The sequence below is a fragment of the Suncus etruscus genome, chromosome 2 (assembly GCF_024139225.1).
Source record: "Suncus etruscus isolate mSunEtr1 chromosome 2, mSunEtr1.pri.cur, whole genome shotgun sequence".
NCBI lineage: Eukaryota > Metazoa > Chordata > Mammalia > Eulipotyphla > Soricidae > Suncus > Suncus etruscus.
Genome location: NC_064849.1, coordinates 85,738,903 through 85,752,044, shown reverse-complemented (window position 1 = coordinate 85,752,044; position 13,142 = coordinate 85,738,903). Strand labels below are relative to the sequence as shown.

At 49.6% G+C, this 13,142-nt stretch overlaps 1 protein-coding gene across 1 annotated transcript in view; it reads left to right on the top strand.

Moving 5' to 3' along the window:
- TRIO (trio Rho guanine nucleotide exchange factor) overlaps nucleotides 1–13,142 on the top strand; it is a 203,553-nt gene that overhangs the window by 64,872 nt on the left and 125,539 nt on the right. Inside the window, 1 exon segment of the mRNA XM_049768364.1 lies at nucleotides 10,225–10,299. Coding sequence (XP_049624321.1) covers nucleotides 10,225–10,299 — 75 coding nt within the window.

The window sequence follows — 13,142 nt, the reverse complement described above, 5'->3', positions numbered from 1 at the left end:
AGAGTGGTTCCTAAGCACAGAGCTAGGAGTAACCAATTTTTGAGCACTGCCAGGTGGCCCAAACACACACACACCCAAAATTCAAAACAATGTAGTTCTTTGCTAGGGGACACAAAGACACAAAGATCCACGTTTTGGGCTTATGAGGGAAAATGCTGGGGTCCAGAAGAGAGGCCACTTGTCCTTGCATGCAGCTGACCCTAGGTTCAATCATCAGCATCCCATAGGGTTTCCAAGCACCACCAGGAGGATTTCTGATTGCAGAGCCAGGAGTAACCCTATGAGTGCTGCCAGGTGTGCCCTCCCAAAAAATAATAAGAGGGGCCAGAGTGATAACACAGGGGAAGGATGTTTGCCTTGTTCGGGGCCAACTCTGAACGGACCCGGGTTCCATTCCTGGCATCCCATATCGTCTCCCCAAGCCTGCCAGGAGCGATGTCTGAGCACAGAGCCAGGAGTAACAACCCCTGAGTAACACACCATGCCCCCAGGTGTGGCCCCAAAACTAAAACAAACAGAAGCTAAAATGATGCTCATCGATCCATCCATCCACCAGCTTGTCTGAGGCTGTGAGCCCAGCCATGGGTACCACCATATCTTTCCCGCACAGGCCCCTCATTCTCCTTTTATGCATAAGCATTTGTGTGTGTGTGTGTGTGTGTGTGTGTGTGTGTGTGTGTGTGTGTGTGTGTGTGTGCAAATGACACCGACGCCAATGAGCTCAGGGTCTTGGTCCCATCCCTCATCCCCCACCCCCCACCGGAACCGTTTCCAGGGAGGATGCAGGAGGCTCCAGGGAAGATGCTGCGGCTGCTTCTCCTGCAGGCCAGGGATGACGTCAGGCTGTAAGGTGCGCGCAGGCGCGGCGGGATCCGCTGCAGAGCCCAGATTCCGCCCCCTGCTCTTTGTTCCGGGGTGCGGGTGCGCGCCTCCCCCCAATGGAGCTAATGAGGAGGATTCCGTCATTGCCACCGAAGCCGCCAGCCCCCCACCCCCAACTGAAAGCGCCTTAAACACGCTGCTGCATCTCTTGGACACAGATTTTCATGCCCCCTGCAGTCTTGGATTTTTTTTTTCAATAAAAAAGTGGAATTATCTGTGCTTTTTCTTCTGCCACTGATTTATTTATTTATTTATTTATTTATTTATTTATTTATTTATTTATTTTTTGGCTTTTGGGCTACACCCGGCAGTGCTCAGGGGTTACTCCTGGCTATCTGCTCAGAAATAGCTCCCGGTAGGCACAGGGGACCCATATGGGACGCCGGGATTCAAACCAACCACCTTAGGTCCTGGGTTGGCTGCTTGCAAGGCAAACGCCGCTGTGCTATCTCTCCGGCCCCAGAGACCACCTATTTAAGGACAGGCCCCTGGTAGCCAAGAGGTGGTGCCTGTCCATTGGGCAGTTCCTTTAGCCCAAATAACTTGAGTTTTCTTTTCCTAACCCATAAAAATGCTCCTGCCATTTTGTGCTTTTACTTTTTTTAATGCAAAAGCTATTTTTCTGCATGCATTGGAGGAATATGTGAAATTTCAAATTATACTGCTCTGTGCCAGGAGGTTGCAGAGGTTTAGGATGGGGAGAAACTTGATTTTTTTTTTTTTTTGGCTTGGAATTTTAAACGTATGATTTAATTTTGAACTGATTTAGTTAATTTTGTCATGATTTTTTTTAACCACACGTTAAAACTGCTGTTGATACGGTTTTTTCATTCTAGAAAATTCCTCATGGCCCATTTTATTTCTTAGATTAAAAAGTAATACACCTCAGAATGGGGTTGATGTTCCTTTCTGCTTATTAATTTTTTAGATTCAGTTCCTGAGAAGTGACTGGATGCTGTCTTGTAGCAGACCAAGCAGCCCTAGGAAAGATATTGGGGGTATGCAAAGCATCACTCCCTCCCAGCAGGCTAGACAGATGCCTGAGCAATGAGCTGGAAGACAGCTGAGACTTGGTGGTGGGTCCTTTGGTCTAGCCCAATGTCCTTAAAGATTTTTTTTTTTTTTTTTTTGGTTTTTGGGTCACACCCGGCTTTGCCCAGGGGTCACTCCTGGCTCTCTGCTCAGAAATCACTCCTGGCAGGCTTGGGGGACCATATGGGGTGCTCGGATTCGAACTGCTGCCCTTCTGCATGCAAGGCAAATGCCCTATCTCCATGTGATCTCTCTGGCCCCTTTTACGATTTCCTTTTTTTTTTTTTTTTTTTTGGTTTTTGGGTCACACTCCTGGCTCTGCACTCAGAAATTGCTCCTGGCAGGCTCAGGGGACCATGTGGGATGCCGGGATTCGAACCACCTGTCCTCAAAAAATTTAAACAGGCCAGTTCACTGTTCTTCAGACCATTGGAGGGCTGGAATATAATTGAAAAATTTTCTGAACAAATTTCTTTGCACAATGCACATGATCTTATTTTGAAGTAAAAAAAGGGAACATGCAATATTTGACATGAAGAAAAGTAAAATTAAATCGACAAACTTACCAGTACTTCAGTAGGAACTATGGGCCTGCTTTTGATGGGCAGTAGTTTGAGTACTCCTGCCCGAGACTGAGAGGAAGAGTCGAGAGACAGGAGGGAGTCAGAGACTGAGGTGCACATCCCACACATGTGCACTGTGGGTTGGGATAAGTCGTTGTTAAGCAGGACAGACAGCAGTGGCAAAAACAACTGGCTAGCTAGATAAATGTCCTCAGCATGTAGCCCATGGGCTGTATTTTGAGGACCCCTGGCCTAGCTGAGCTCTTCTACACCCAGCGAGTGGGAGCTTCTTCACTATCTCCACTCGACAAGGAGGTTAATTTTCCTGGTTATGAACCACACACTCTTCCCATGGCCATTGAAGGCTAAAAAGCACCAATCTGGTACTTAATAAGGCCAAATAGGAAGCAGGAAAGGACATTGAGTTGTTGGAGTAGTGGGGTAAAGGGACTAGAGATGGAGCTCAAGGCTTCTCTTCATTCTTTCTCCCTTTTCTCCTTCCTTCATTTCTTCCTTTCTTCCTTCTCTCTCCTTCCTTTTCTCTCCTAACTTTCTTTCTTCCTTCCTTATCCCTCTCTCCCTTTTTCTTTCTTTCTTTCTTTCTTTCTTTCTTTCTTTCTTTCTTTCTTTCTTTCTTTCTTTCTTTCTTTCTTTCTTTCTTTCTTTCTTCCTTCCTTCCTTCCTTCCTTCCTTCCTTCCTTCCTTCCTTCCTTCCTTCCTTCCTTCCTTCCTTCCTTCCTTCCTTCCTTCCTTCCTTCCTTCCTTCCTTCCTTCCTTCTTTCTTTCTTTCTTTCTTTCTTTCTTTTCCTCCCTCCCTCCCTTTCTTTCTTCCTTCTTTCCTTCCTCCCTCCCCTCCTTTCTCCCCCCTTCCTTCCATCTCTCTTTTCCTTCCCTTCCTTCCTTCTTCTCTCTCCAATCCTTCCCTCCATCCTTTCTTCTACCCTCCTTTTTATTGACCACCTATTTCCTGGTTCTAATGCCTGGGACACCTCAGGAAAGAGACACACCCTCTGACTCAGAGAAAAAGGAAACCCCCCCCCCCCCAATTGGAGCAGTGTGCTTATCATTTGGAGACATTTGGGGATGCCAGAGAGCTAGAACAACAGGTAGGGCACTCAGCACAGCTAACCTGGGGCCTGTCCCCATCATCACATATGGTTCCCCAAGCCCCTCCAGGTCTGATCCCTGAGTGCTGAGGCAGGGTTAGCCCAGAGCGCAACGAGGTACAACCAAAAGATAATTAAGAATTTAAAGATAGACATTTTTGAGCAGGGAGGTAAACTGCCTTTCAGAATGACACACTATACTGTTGATCCTAAGGGCAGTTTTAAAGTAAAAAGAATCAATTTTGGGAAGTAATGTGTTGAATGTAGGAGTTGAGGGTTTGTTTGTTTGTTTCTAATTAATATGTTAAAACCTCTCAACTTTCCGGCTTGTTTTAGAGAAAAGCACTGGGTTGATTTGAAACTGGAAAAGAGTGAAGAAAATAGTCCAGCCATAGTTGCTTAACTCAGATCAACAACCGCCATAAAGTCTGAATTTTTATCCATGGCCTTTCTTTTCCATGGTCTTATCCTCAGCACAAATTCCTGTTGAAGTTCGAGTGGTTGGGCCAGAGAGGTAGCGCAGTGGTAAGGCATTTGTCTTCACACGACTGACCCAGGACAGACCTCGGTTTAATCCCTGGTGTCCCATCTGTTTCCCCAACCCAGGAGTGATTTCTGAGCTCAAAGCCAGGAGTAACCCCTGAGTGTCACCAGGTGTGGCCAAAACAAAACAAAACAAAACAAAAGATGGCGGGGCTCATAGTGTGACTGTCCCCTCATCTTTCAGGGAACAGGTTCAAGGCATGGCAGGGCACCCCAGAGGTGGTCTTGTGAGCTCTGCCTGTTGCAGGATGCCTGTAGTCCCCGGAATACCTTTCCCTGGGACCAGGAGCCGTCTCTATCCGTGCACCCAGGCCTGCTGTGCATCCTTCTTGTGCCCACTGAGAGCTGCAAAGTACCTGGCCATCATGCTGTCCTGAATGCTCTTCTCTCGCGTCCCCTCCCCTTCCATCCCCATTCCCCTTGGGGTACCCTTGCTTTGTGCCCCGGAGTGGCACTAATTGTCAACATCCTCTTGTTTCTTCCGGTCAGCCAGAACCAACTCGTGTGATCTGGGGACTTTTCACGCTGGGACTCTGTGATGTTTCATTGGAATTTGCATGCGGGAAATCAGTGTAGCTTGACTGTGGGTGTCACTCGTCAGATATAATGTTCTACCTACCTGGGTCATATCAGTAGCCAAAAACATGCTTGCTTGAGTTGGTTTATCTATACATGTATGTATGTATTTGGGACTGGAAAGATAGTACAGCAGAGAGGGTGCTTGCCATGCAAGCTACAAGCCCCGGATCAGTCCCTGGTCCCCCGTATGGTCCCCCGAACCCCACCCTGAGCACCACCTGGCATAGCCCAAAAGCAAAAATAAGGAAAAAGAGAGAGCAAGTGATGTCACATTTCTATATAGCATGTCTTGTGTGGACATGCTAGCATGCACTTCTGTAGCAGGCGTTGTGTATCCCTTTTGTGGGTGGGGACAGAGTGATCCCACTTAGGGCAGAGGTGACATGCATGTAGCATATCAGCCCGTTTGCACCCCTTTCACTGTGACTCCTCATCCTTGTGGCAGAGACGTGTCACACTCGGTGCAGGGGAGAAATAATCCAGGACAAAAGGGGAAAAGTGGCCTCAAGCTTGGGTGGAGGCCACAGAAGAGGTTACTGGCAGCAGGACAGTGGCACTTGGAGGCTCTCCTTCTTATGTCCTGATGCCCTTCTGTGTTTGTGGGCACCACTAGGACAGGGCCCTGGTGCTTGGAGCAACTGTGATCTCCGTCCTGTTTCTGGGGTGCTGGCACTGGACTTTGAGGCTTCTGTGTTAGGATTTTGTATTGGGGGTTCCCCGTCTGCCAGTGGAGCAGTTCTGGGTAGGGACACTTCCCAAAGGACTTGGCTGTGCTTGGGTGGGGGGGACCCTAGTGTAGGGCCTTTGGGGCATGATATGGTCGAGGCTTCTTGTGGTGAAGGACCCTGTTGCTTATTCCCCCCTGGTTCGCTTCTGTGGCTTCGGCTTTTCTTTCCCACTGTCTGTCTGTCCTCTGACCTGTTGGGATCTCCTAAGCTTCATGCCTCCAGGAGACCTCTTGGTCTGTTTCTGTTCTCTCTCCACATCTTTATACTCTCCCGCTACAGCCACATCCTCCTGGATTGGACTTGGTGCCGCCAGGTGAGTCGCACATCTGATAAGGTAGCTCACCGTCAGCTCTGCCCTTGCCCCTTGCCCAAGCCAGTAGCAGCTCTCAGGGGTGTGGTGTGTCATCTGCATGAACGTGGTCTGCCAGGCATCCAGCATGTGGGTTCTGGGCTAGCTGAAGACTTACCTCTGCCCCAAGCCGCCCGGACCTCAGTGTGGGCCTCGCCAGGCAGGGATTGTTTGGTGCCAGCTCTGTGCTGGTGAGGAGATACTCTCAGCCCTGCAGACTGAGTTTGACTTCTCAGCCATCTGTGTGTGTGTTCTCTGTACTGGAAGGATCCACATTAAAAAAAAAAAATCAGGGGGCCAGAGAGATAACACAGTGGTGGTAGGGCGTATGCCTGTGCGCAGTTGATCCAGGATGGACAATGTTTCAAATCTCAGCAGCCCATAGTTCCCCAAGCCAGCCAGGAGTGATTTCTGAGCTCAGAGCCAGGAGTAACCCCTGAGCTCTGCCAGGTGTGACCCAAAAACAAAACAAATAAACAAAAATCAGGGGCAGAGCAATAGCACAGTGGTAGGGCCTTTGCCTTGCATACCACCGATCTGGGATGGATCTGGGTTCAATACCCGGCATCCCATATGGTTCCCAGAGCCTGCCTGGAGCGATTTCTGAGTGCAGAGCCAGGAGGAACCCCTGAGCACGGCCTGGTGTTGCTCAAAAATCAAAACCCAAAAAAAATAAAAATCAAAGTGCACCTTAAGCCAGTCCTTGGCACCCATGACTGGCACCTCAGCCCATTTCCACCTGTCCTGCTACCTCTGCACACTGGACTCCAGCTGCAGCCTCTGTGTGTCTGGGGTGAATGGGGGTTCAGCTACTGCAGTTGCAGGAGAAAATATTTAGCTTGAATTTCGAGCTCAGCTGCAGAGGGGAGAAAGGCCCAGTGTAGACAGGTGGGAGGCCAGAGCAGAGGAGAAAGAGGCCAGGTGCAGATACATGAGTGTCCTGGTTCAGAGACATGCAGGACTCACGTCCTGTGGAGTCCCAAGCTGCTGGTTCCCATCCCCTCCTGACAGCCCCCTGGGCTGCATCCTGCCTCTCCCTCTGGGCAGAGCTTCTGTCTCCACTATTAGGCCCAGTACTGCAACACTGTCAGGCCTGGTACTGAACCATTATTTGAGCCTGATACCCCATGCCCTTCGCCTGTCCCTTGTCATCCCTCCCTGTCCAGTGTCTTTTTGCTCCTCTTGTCCTCCAGGGATTTGTCTGTGGCAGGACTGCTCAGTCCCTATCTCGGGGATCTCAGGAGCGTCTCTGTGCATCCTCACTCTTGCCTTCTAGCTCGCCCAGCTCCTTGTTCTCTGTCCCTTGCGGCAGTGGGGAAGGGCCAGCAGCTTTTTTTTTTTTTTTGAGGGGGAAGGGTGGGTTTGGGCCACACATGGCAGTGCTCAGGAGTTATTCCTGACTCTGTTCAGAAATTGCTCCTGCAGGCCGGGGGTGGTGGTGGTGGTGGTCGTGGTGGTGGAAGGAACCATATGGGATGCTGGAAATCTGTCCCGGATTGACCGCATGCAAGGCAAATGCCCTGCTGCTGTGCGATATATCTCTCTGCCCCCCCCCCCCCCAGCAGTTTTTAGTTTCACCCTGAGGTGGTCCCACCCACAGCTGGCCTGGTCAGTGGTTCTGAGTCTGGCTCAGGTGTGTCCTGCACCCGGAGACCTCAATCAGGGGTCTCTAGAGGAAGCCTGGGGCAAGTTTTGGGCCTGCTGGTCCTCATGGGCACCCCTCTGAGCCAGCTGGGGCTGTGGGAAGTCCTGGGCCTTGCAGTTGAGTGCAGCCGGACACAGGCTGCCTCTGCTCGCAGGCTCCTTCCCTGGGCCTGTTAACACCTCTGGGAGGGAGGGAAGGGGAGTGAGGGGTCACAGATGCCAGGGCCACCCCAGAAGCAGGTGGTTCCAGGCGGCTGCATTCCTTGGGGTTCATGACCCAGAAAGCCTGAGGGACAGAGCTGGGAGGGAGGGAGCTACTGCCCAGTTATTTATATACCCCTGTCTCCACCCACTCTGACCCTGGGTATTTTTAACCTGCCGCTGCTGCTTGCTGCCGGAAGGAGAAAGAGCTCCCCCTGCCGGCTTTTTAAAATTTGTTAAAGAATTTATAGGTAAAGGCTAGAAAGTTGTCCACAATTGAGTTTTAGTCATTTAATGTCCAACACCCTTCACCAAGGCACATTTCCTGCCACCAGTTTCTCTCCCACCCTGCCCCTGCTTGAGGCATTTTTCTCCTTTCTCTCAGTCATTTCTCTCCTCTTTCTCCTTTTCTCTCTCTCAGATATTTTTCTCCTCTCTCTCTTTCTCTCTTTCAGACATTTTCCTCTTCTCCCTCACACACCCACAGACACACACACTGTGGTTTGCTTGCTTGGTTTTTGGTTTTTGGGCCACACCCAGTGACGCTCAGGGCTTACTCCTGGCTATACACTCAGAAATCACTTTTGGCTTAGAGGACCATATGGGATGCCGGAGATCGAACGTAGGTCCGTACTGGGTCAGCCACTTGCAAGGCAAATGCCCTCCTACAGTACTATTGCTCACCCCAGCAATATTGTTTCTTTTTTTTTCCTCTCCCACTTCTTTTTTTCAGCACCCACTTCTTGTCCAGATTGATCATTCCCAACTCTTATTATCACAGTGCTCCATTCTCTGCCTTATCTGTACTTCTTGCTCTTTGTGACAAGGTTCCTACCATGGGCCTACCCTCATAGCACTCACCTTTATTGTCTTTTGGTATTATTCCCATAATATCCCCCATTTTTATTATTTCATAAGTGAGTGCCATTATATTCTATGTCAATTATCCCTCTCCTTCTGACTCATTTTACCAAGTATAATGCTCCATAGTCTTCCATGTATGAGCCAATTTCATGACTTCATTTTTTTCTGACAGCTGCATAGTATTCCATGGTGTGGGTGTACCATAGTTTCATTATCCTCTCATCTGTTCTTGGGCACTTGGGTTCCAGATTCTAGCGTAGATGCATGGAAAAAGGGACTCTCATTCACTCTGGTGGGAATTTCAACATGTCTGGCCTTTTTGAAAAATAGAACATTCCTCAAAAAAACCTAGAAATTGAGCTTTCATATGACCAGGTAATATCTCTCCTGAGAGCATACTGTAGGGGCCCCAAAACAATGCAGAAAAGCCCCCTGCACATCTGTGCTCTTTGCGGCACTGTTCTTAATAGCTGTCACAGCAGATCCTATCCTATCCTGTGCTTATATATTCATCCCCGAGATTAAATGAGGGCCTGTGGTGCTTTGGGTCCGTGCATGGTTAGGCCAGTGCTGACAGAGGGTTCTGCTGTGAGCATTAGCTCTCCATCAGGTAGTCTTGTGCCTACCTGTGTGACCCCTCTATGAATGGATGGGGGGCATTGTTTGGGGCTGTGGCTAGGTAAGGGGTGCGAGGGGTACTCTGTTAGAATAACCAGTCTTCACTCTTATTTAAGATAACTCTTTTTTTTTTTTGTCACACCCAGCAATGCTCAGGGGTTATTCTTGGCTCTGCACTCAGAAATTATTGGCTCTGTACTCAGAAATTGGTCCCCTGAGCTAGCCTGGATCCCTGGATGCCAGGGATCGAACCTGGGTCTGTCCTGGGTCAGCTATGTACAAGGCAAATGCCCTACCACTCTGGCTCTGGGATAACTCTTTTGTTGGTGCTCATAACATTGAACGGAAGCACCTTTGGATCGGTGCCTTAGACCACATGTTCTTTACCCCTAGGAATGGTCTTATGCTTCCCAATAAAGACCTCTGGTTTCAGGAAAAAGCTGCTGATGGTTTCAGTTCTTTCACCACTGAGCTATCTGCTCCTTAGAAGTGGAAGGCTTGTGGGTGTGGAAGTTCCTTAATCTGTTTTATCCCTTTAATCGTGTGTGGGTTATTTCCTATGTCGGCGCTTGCTTCCAGACCCACATTCCTCCAGTGACCTGGGATGGAGGCATGAGGCTTCCATGTCACTACTCCTGGCACATTGCTCCTTGTGGTGCTTGATTGGTCCATGGTGTCAAGGATGAAGCCTGGAGTGCTTGTGTGAGTGTGCACCTGGCCCTCTGCTGTTGCTGGGCCTTTTCTCTTTGTAATTTTTGTGTGGACCATTCTCTCTCAGCAATGCTCAGAGCCTTCTCCTGACTCTGCACTCAGGGGTTGACTCCTGGTGGTTCTGAGGAACCGTATGGGATGCCAGGAATGGAACCTGGGTCAGCCATGTGCAAGGCAAATACCTTCTCCACTGAGGCTGCCATCTGTCTACACAGTGTCGTGGGCCACAGCACCTCTGCTGGGGCTAGAACTCGGAACCGGGGTGCCTTGTGCCAGACACGCGCTGTCCTGCTAATGGCAATGGGCGCATCTAGAGCCATGGTGAGGGGCCCTATTGGGGCGGCGAAGGAATGAATCAAAGGCCGCTCAGCAGTATGATGAGTTTTTCTCTTTTTGTCTTTCAGGGTTTCGGAAAAACGATGAAATGAAAGCGATGGACGTTTTGCCAATTTTAAAGGAAAAGGTCGCTTACCTTTCAGGTAAAGTTGGGCTTTCTCATCTCTGTGTGTGTTTGTATGTGTATCTGTGTGTAAGTGAGAGTCTTAAGAGAAACAGACTTGCTGGACTGGTGTGTGTGTGTGTGTGTGTGTGTGTGTGTGTGTGTGTGTGTGTGTGTGTGTGTGTGTGTGTCTGTCTGTCTGTCTGTCTGTCTGTCTGTCTGTCTGTCTTAGTGTTGCCCCATGCTCAGTGCTCACAGTATTTCCTGGAAAGGACCTTCCTCCACCCTGTACCTTAGATGCTATCAGCTCCCAAACATGGGGGTCAAGCTGAACACTGGTGACCCAGACATAGGCCAGCAGCTGCCCCACTGGAACCCACAGCATGTTTGTGACACTCTATCCCAGCAACCCTCGTGGGGACATGGGGTTAGGTTTGTGCAGCATCTGCCGAGGTCTCACCCTGTTCCTTGGGCTCCACTTCCACTTCCAGTATTTTGGAGCCTCCACAAGGCTAGTGAGTGCCCCCTGGAACCACTGCTGGGTTTTCCAACCCTGGCTGTGCCCAACAGGCCTGTGCACAGATTCCAGCATTGGCTGTTGTCCGTTTGTCCTTATCTGTTCGTTTCCTCCTCTTGATCTGGGGAAGAGTCCTCCCAAGCTGTGCTCCAGGGCTGTTCTCCTGGTGTTGACAATCTGGCCCCTGCACACATACCCAGCTTCCTCGGGCCCTTACCTTGCCTGTCTGTCCATCTGTCCGTCTATCTGGACTTTCCCTGCACAACAAGCTCACAGTGGCTGTCTGGCACATTTGGGCCACTGACAAACTGAGGCTGAAGGGCAGGACTTTTCTGTGTGCAGCAGGAAGTTGGGCCGGGCTAGGGCTGTCTAGGGCTTCTCAAAGGCCTTCCTGGGCCTGCTTCCCTGTGTTGCATGTCCATCTGTCGGTCTCACACAGGCCAGCTCTTCCTTTGGGGACGCGCTTGGTTTTTGCCACCAGAATGGCTCTGGGGTCATGCAGCTTCTGGGCAGGGCACACGCTGCCCATCTGCATTCCAGCGGTGTCTCCTGGCCCCTAATCTCTCTTCCACCTTCTGCTGATGTTGCCAAAGCCAGTCTAGTTCGAATCGCATTTGGGAGAAGAGGACAAGTATATAGAAAGAAGGCTGTGAAAAAGCGGGGAGGAAAAAGAAACAAGGAGCCAACAGCTGACACGCAGCAAACCTTGGCCCTTTCAAAAGTAGCATGTTTCAAAAAAACAAAAACAACAACAAAAAATCCAAAAGGGCTGGAATGATAGCACAGCCATAGAGCGTTTGCCTTGCAAGCGACTGACCCAGAATGGACCCAGGTTCAATCCCCAGCATCCCTTATGGTTCCCTGAGCCGCTTCAAAAACAACAACAACAAAATCTCAAAAGGGCCAAAGGGATAGCACAGCGGTAGGGCATTTGTCTTGCACGTGACCCACCCAGGATGGCCCCAGGTTTGATCCCTTGCATCCCATATGGTTCCCCTAGCCTGCTAGGAGTGATTTCTGAATGCACCGGCCCTCCCCCCCAAAGAAAACATTAAAAAAAATAAAACAAAAAAAAGAAAGTAGCATACTTGTTCCTTCTGAAGCTTTACTACCGCCTTGTTCTGCATGGATCCGGGCTGGTTTGAGCATCCTGATTTTGTGAGCTCACCAGCACCTTGTAGAGCTCATGGAAGAACGAGGGCGGCTTCACCTGTGAAGAGAAAAGGAAGAAACCCACCTGGCAAGTTTAGCAGCCTTTCCATTCCCCATTTGCCTGTGTGGTGACAGTACCTGCTTCATATCTCCTTTACCCCTCATGTCTATTTTCACCCCACTGTGCTCTTGTGGCTGGTACCCGAACAGACCCAGGGAACTGCAGTAGCAGGTTATAGCAGCTGATCCTCATTTTCATGCGTGTTTCATTGGCCAGAGGTGCTAATGCAGAGTGGATTTGAAGCAGAAGCCTCATGTCCCAGTCCCAGTGGATTAGGGAGATGCTTGTCTGGGAGCAAACACCTACACAGGAAACAATCCACAGGAATTGAAAGAAATAAAACAGTTTCGGGAAATTTCCACCACAAGCCTTCTGCTCCTTGATCGACCAGCTGTGGAAATAAAACCGAAAGCAAATTTCTCCCTGAGATGGAGGTCTTTATTGGGAAGAGAAGGACCGCTCTTGGGATGGAGAACTGGTAGGGTAAGGGACCAATCCAGACGTACTTCTTACAAAGAATTACCCATAATAGACAGTCACCTTCACATACACCTCCTCCCCCCATTTTTGTGTGTGTTTTTGGGCCACTCTTGGTGATGTTCAGGGATTAATTACTCCTTGGTCTGCACTCAGGAATCACTTCTTATTTGTTTTTTGTTTGTTTGTTTTGTGGGTTTTTTTTTTTTTTTTTTTTTTTGGTTTTTGGGTCATACCCGGCAGTGCTCAGGGGTTACTCCTGGCAGGCACAGGGGACCATATGGGATGCCGGGATTTGAACCACTGACCTGCATGAAAGGCAAACGCTTTACCTCCATGCTATCTCTCTGGTCCCGCACTTCTGATGGTATTTTCTGGGACCATATGCATGGCTGGGAGTCGATCCTGAGTTGGCCACTTGCAAGGCATATGCCCTCCTCCCCTGCTGTGCTATTGCTTTTCCCCACTCACTCTCTTTTTTCCCCACTGCTGATTGAACCTAAATCTTTGCACATGGCAGGGCACACTCATTTTAGCTGAGCTAAATACTTACATCAGGTCAAACAAATTTCTTTATGAGAGTGGGGGCAGGGAGAGGGAGAGTGGGGAGAGAGAACAGTGGGTAGAGAACTTGATTTTGTTTGATCCCTGGCATCCCAAATGGTCCCCTGAGCGC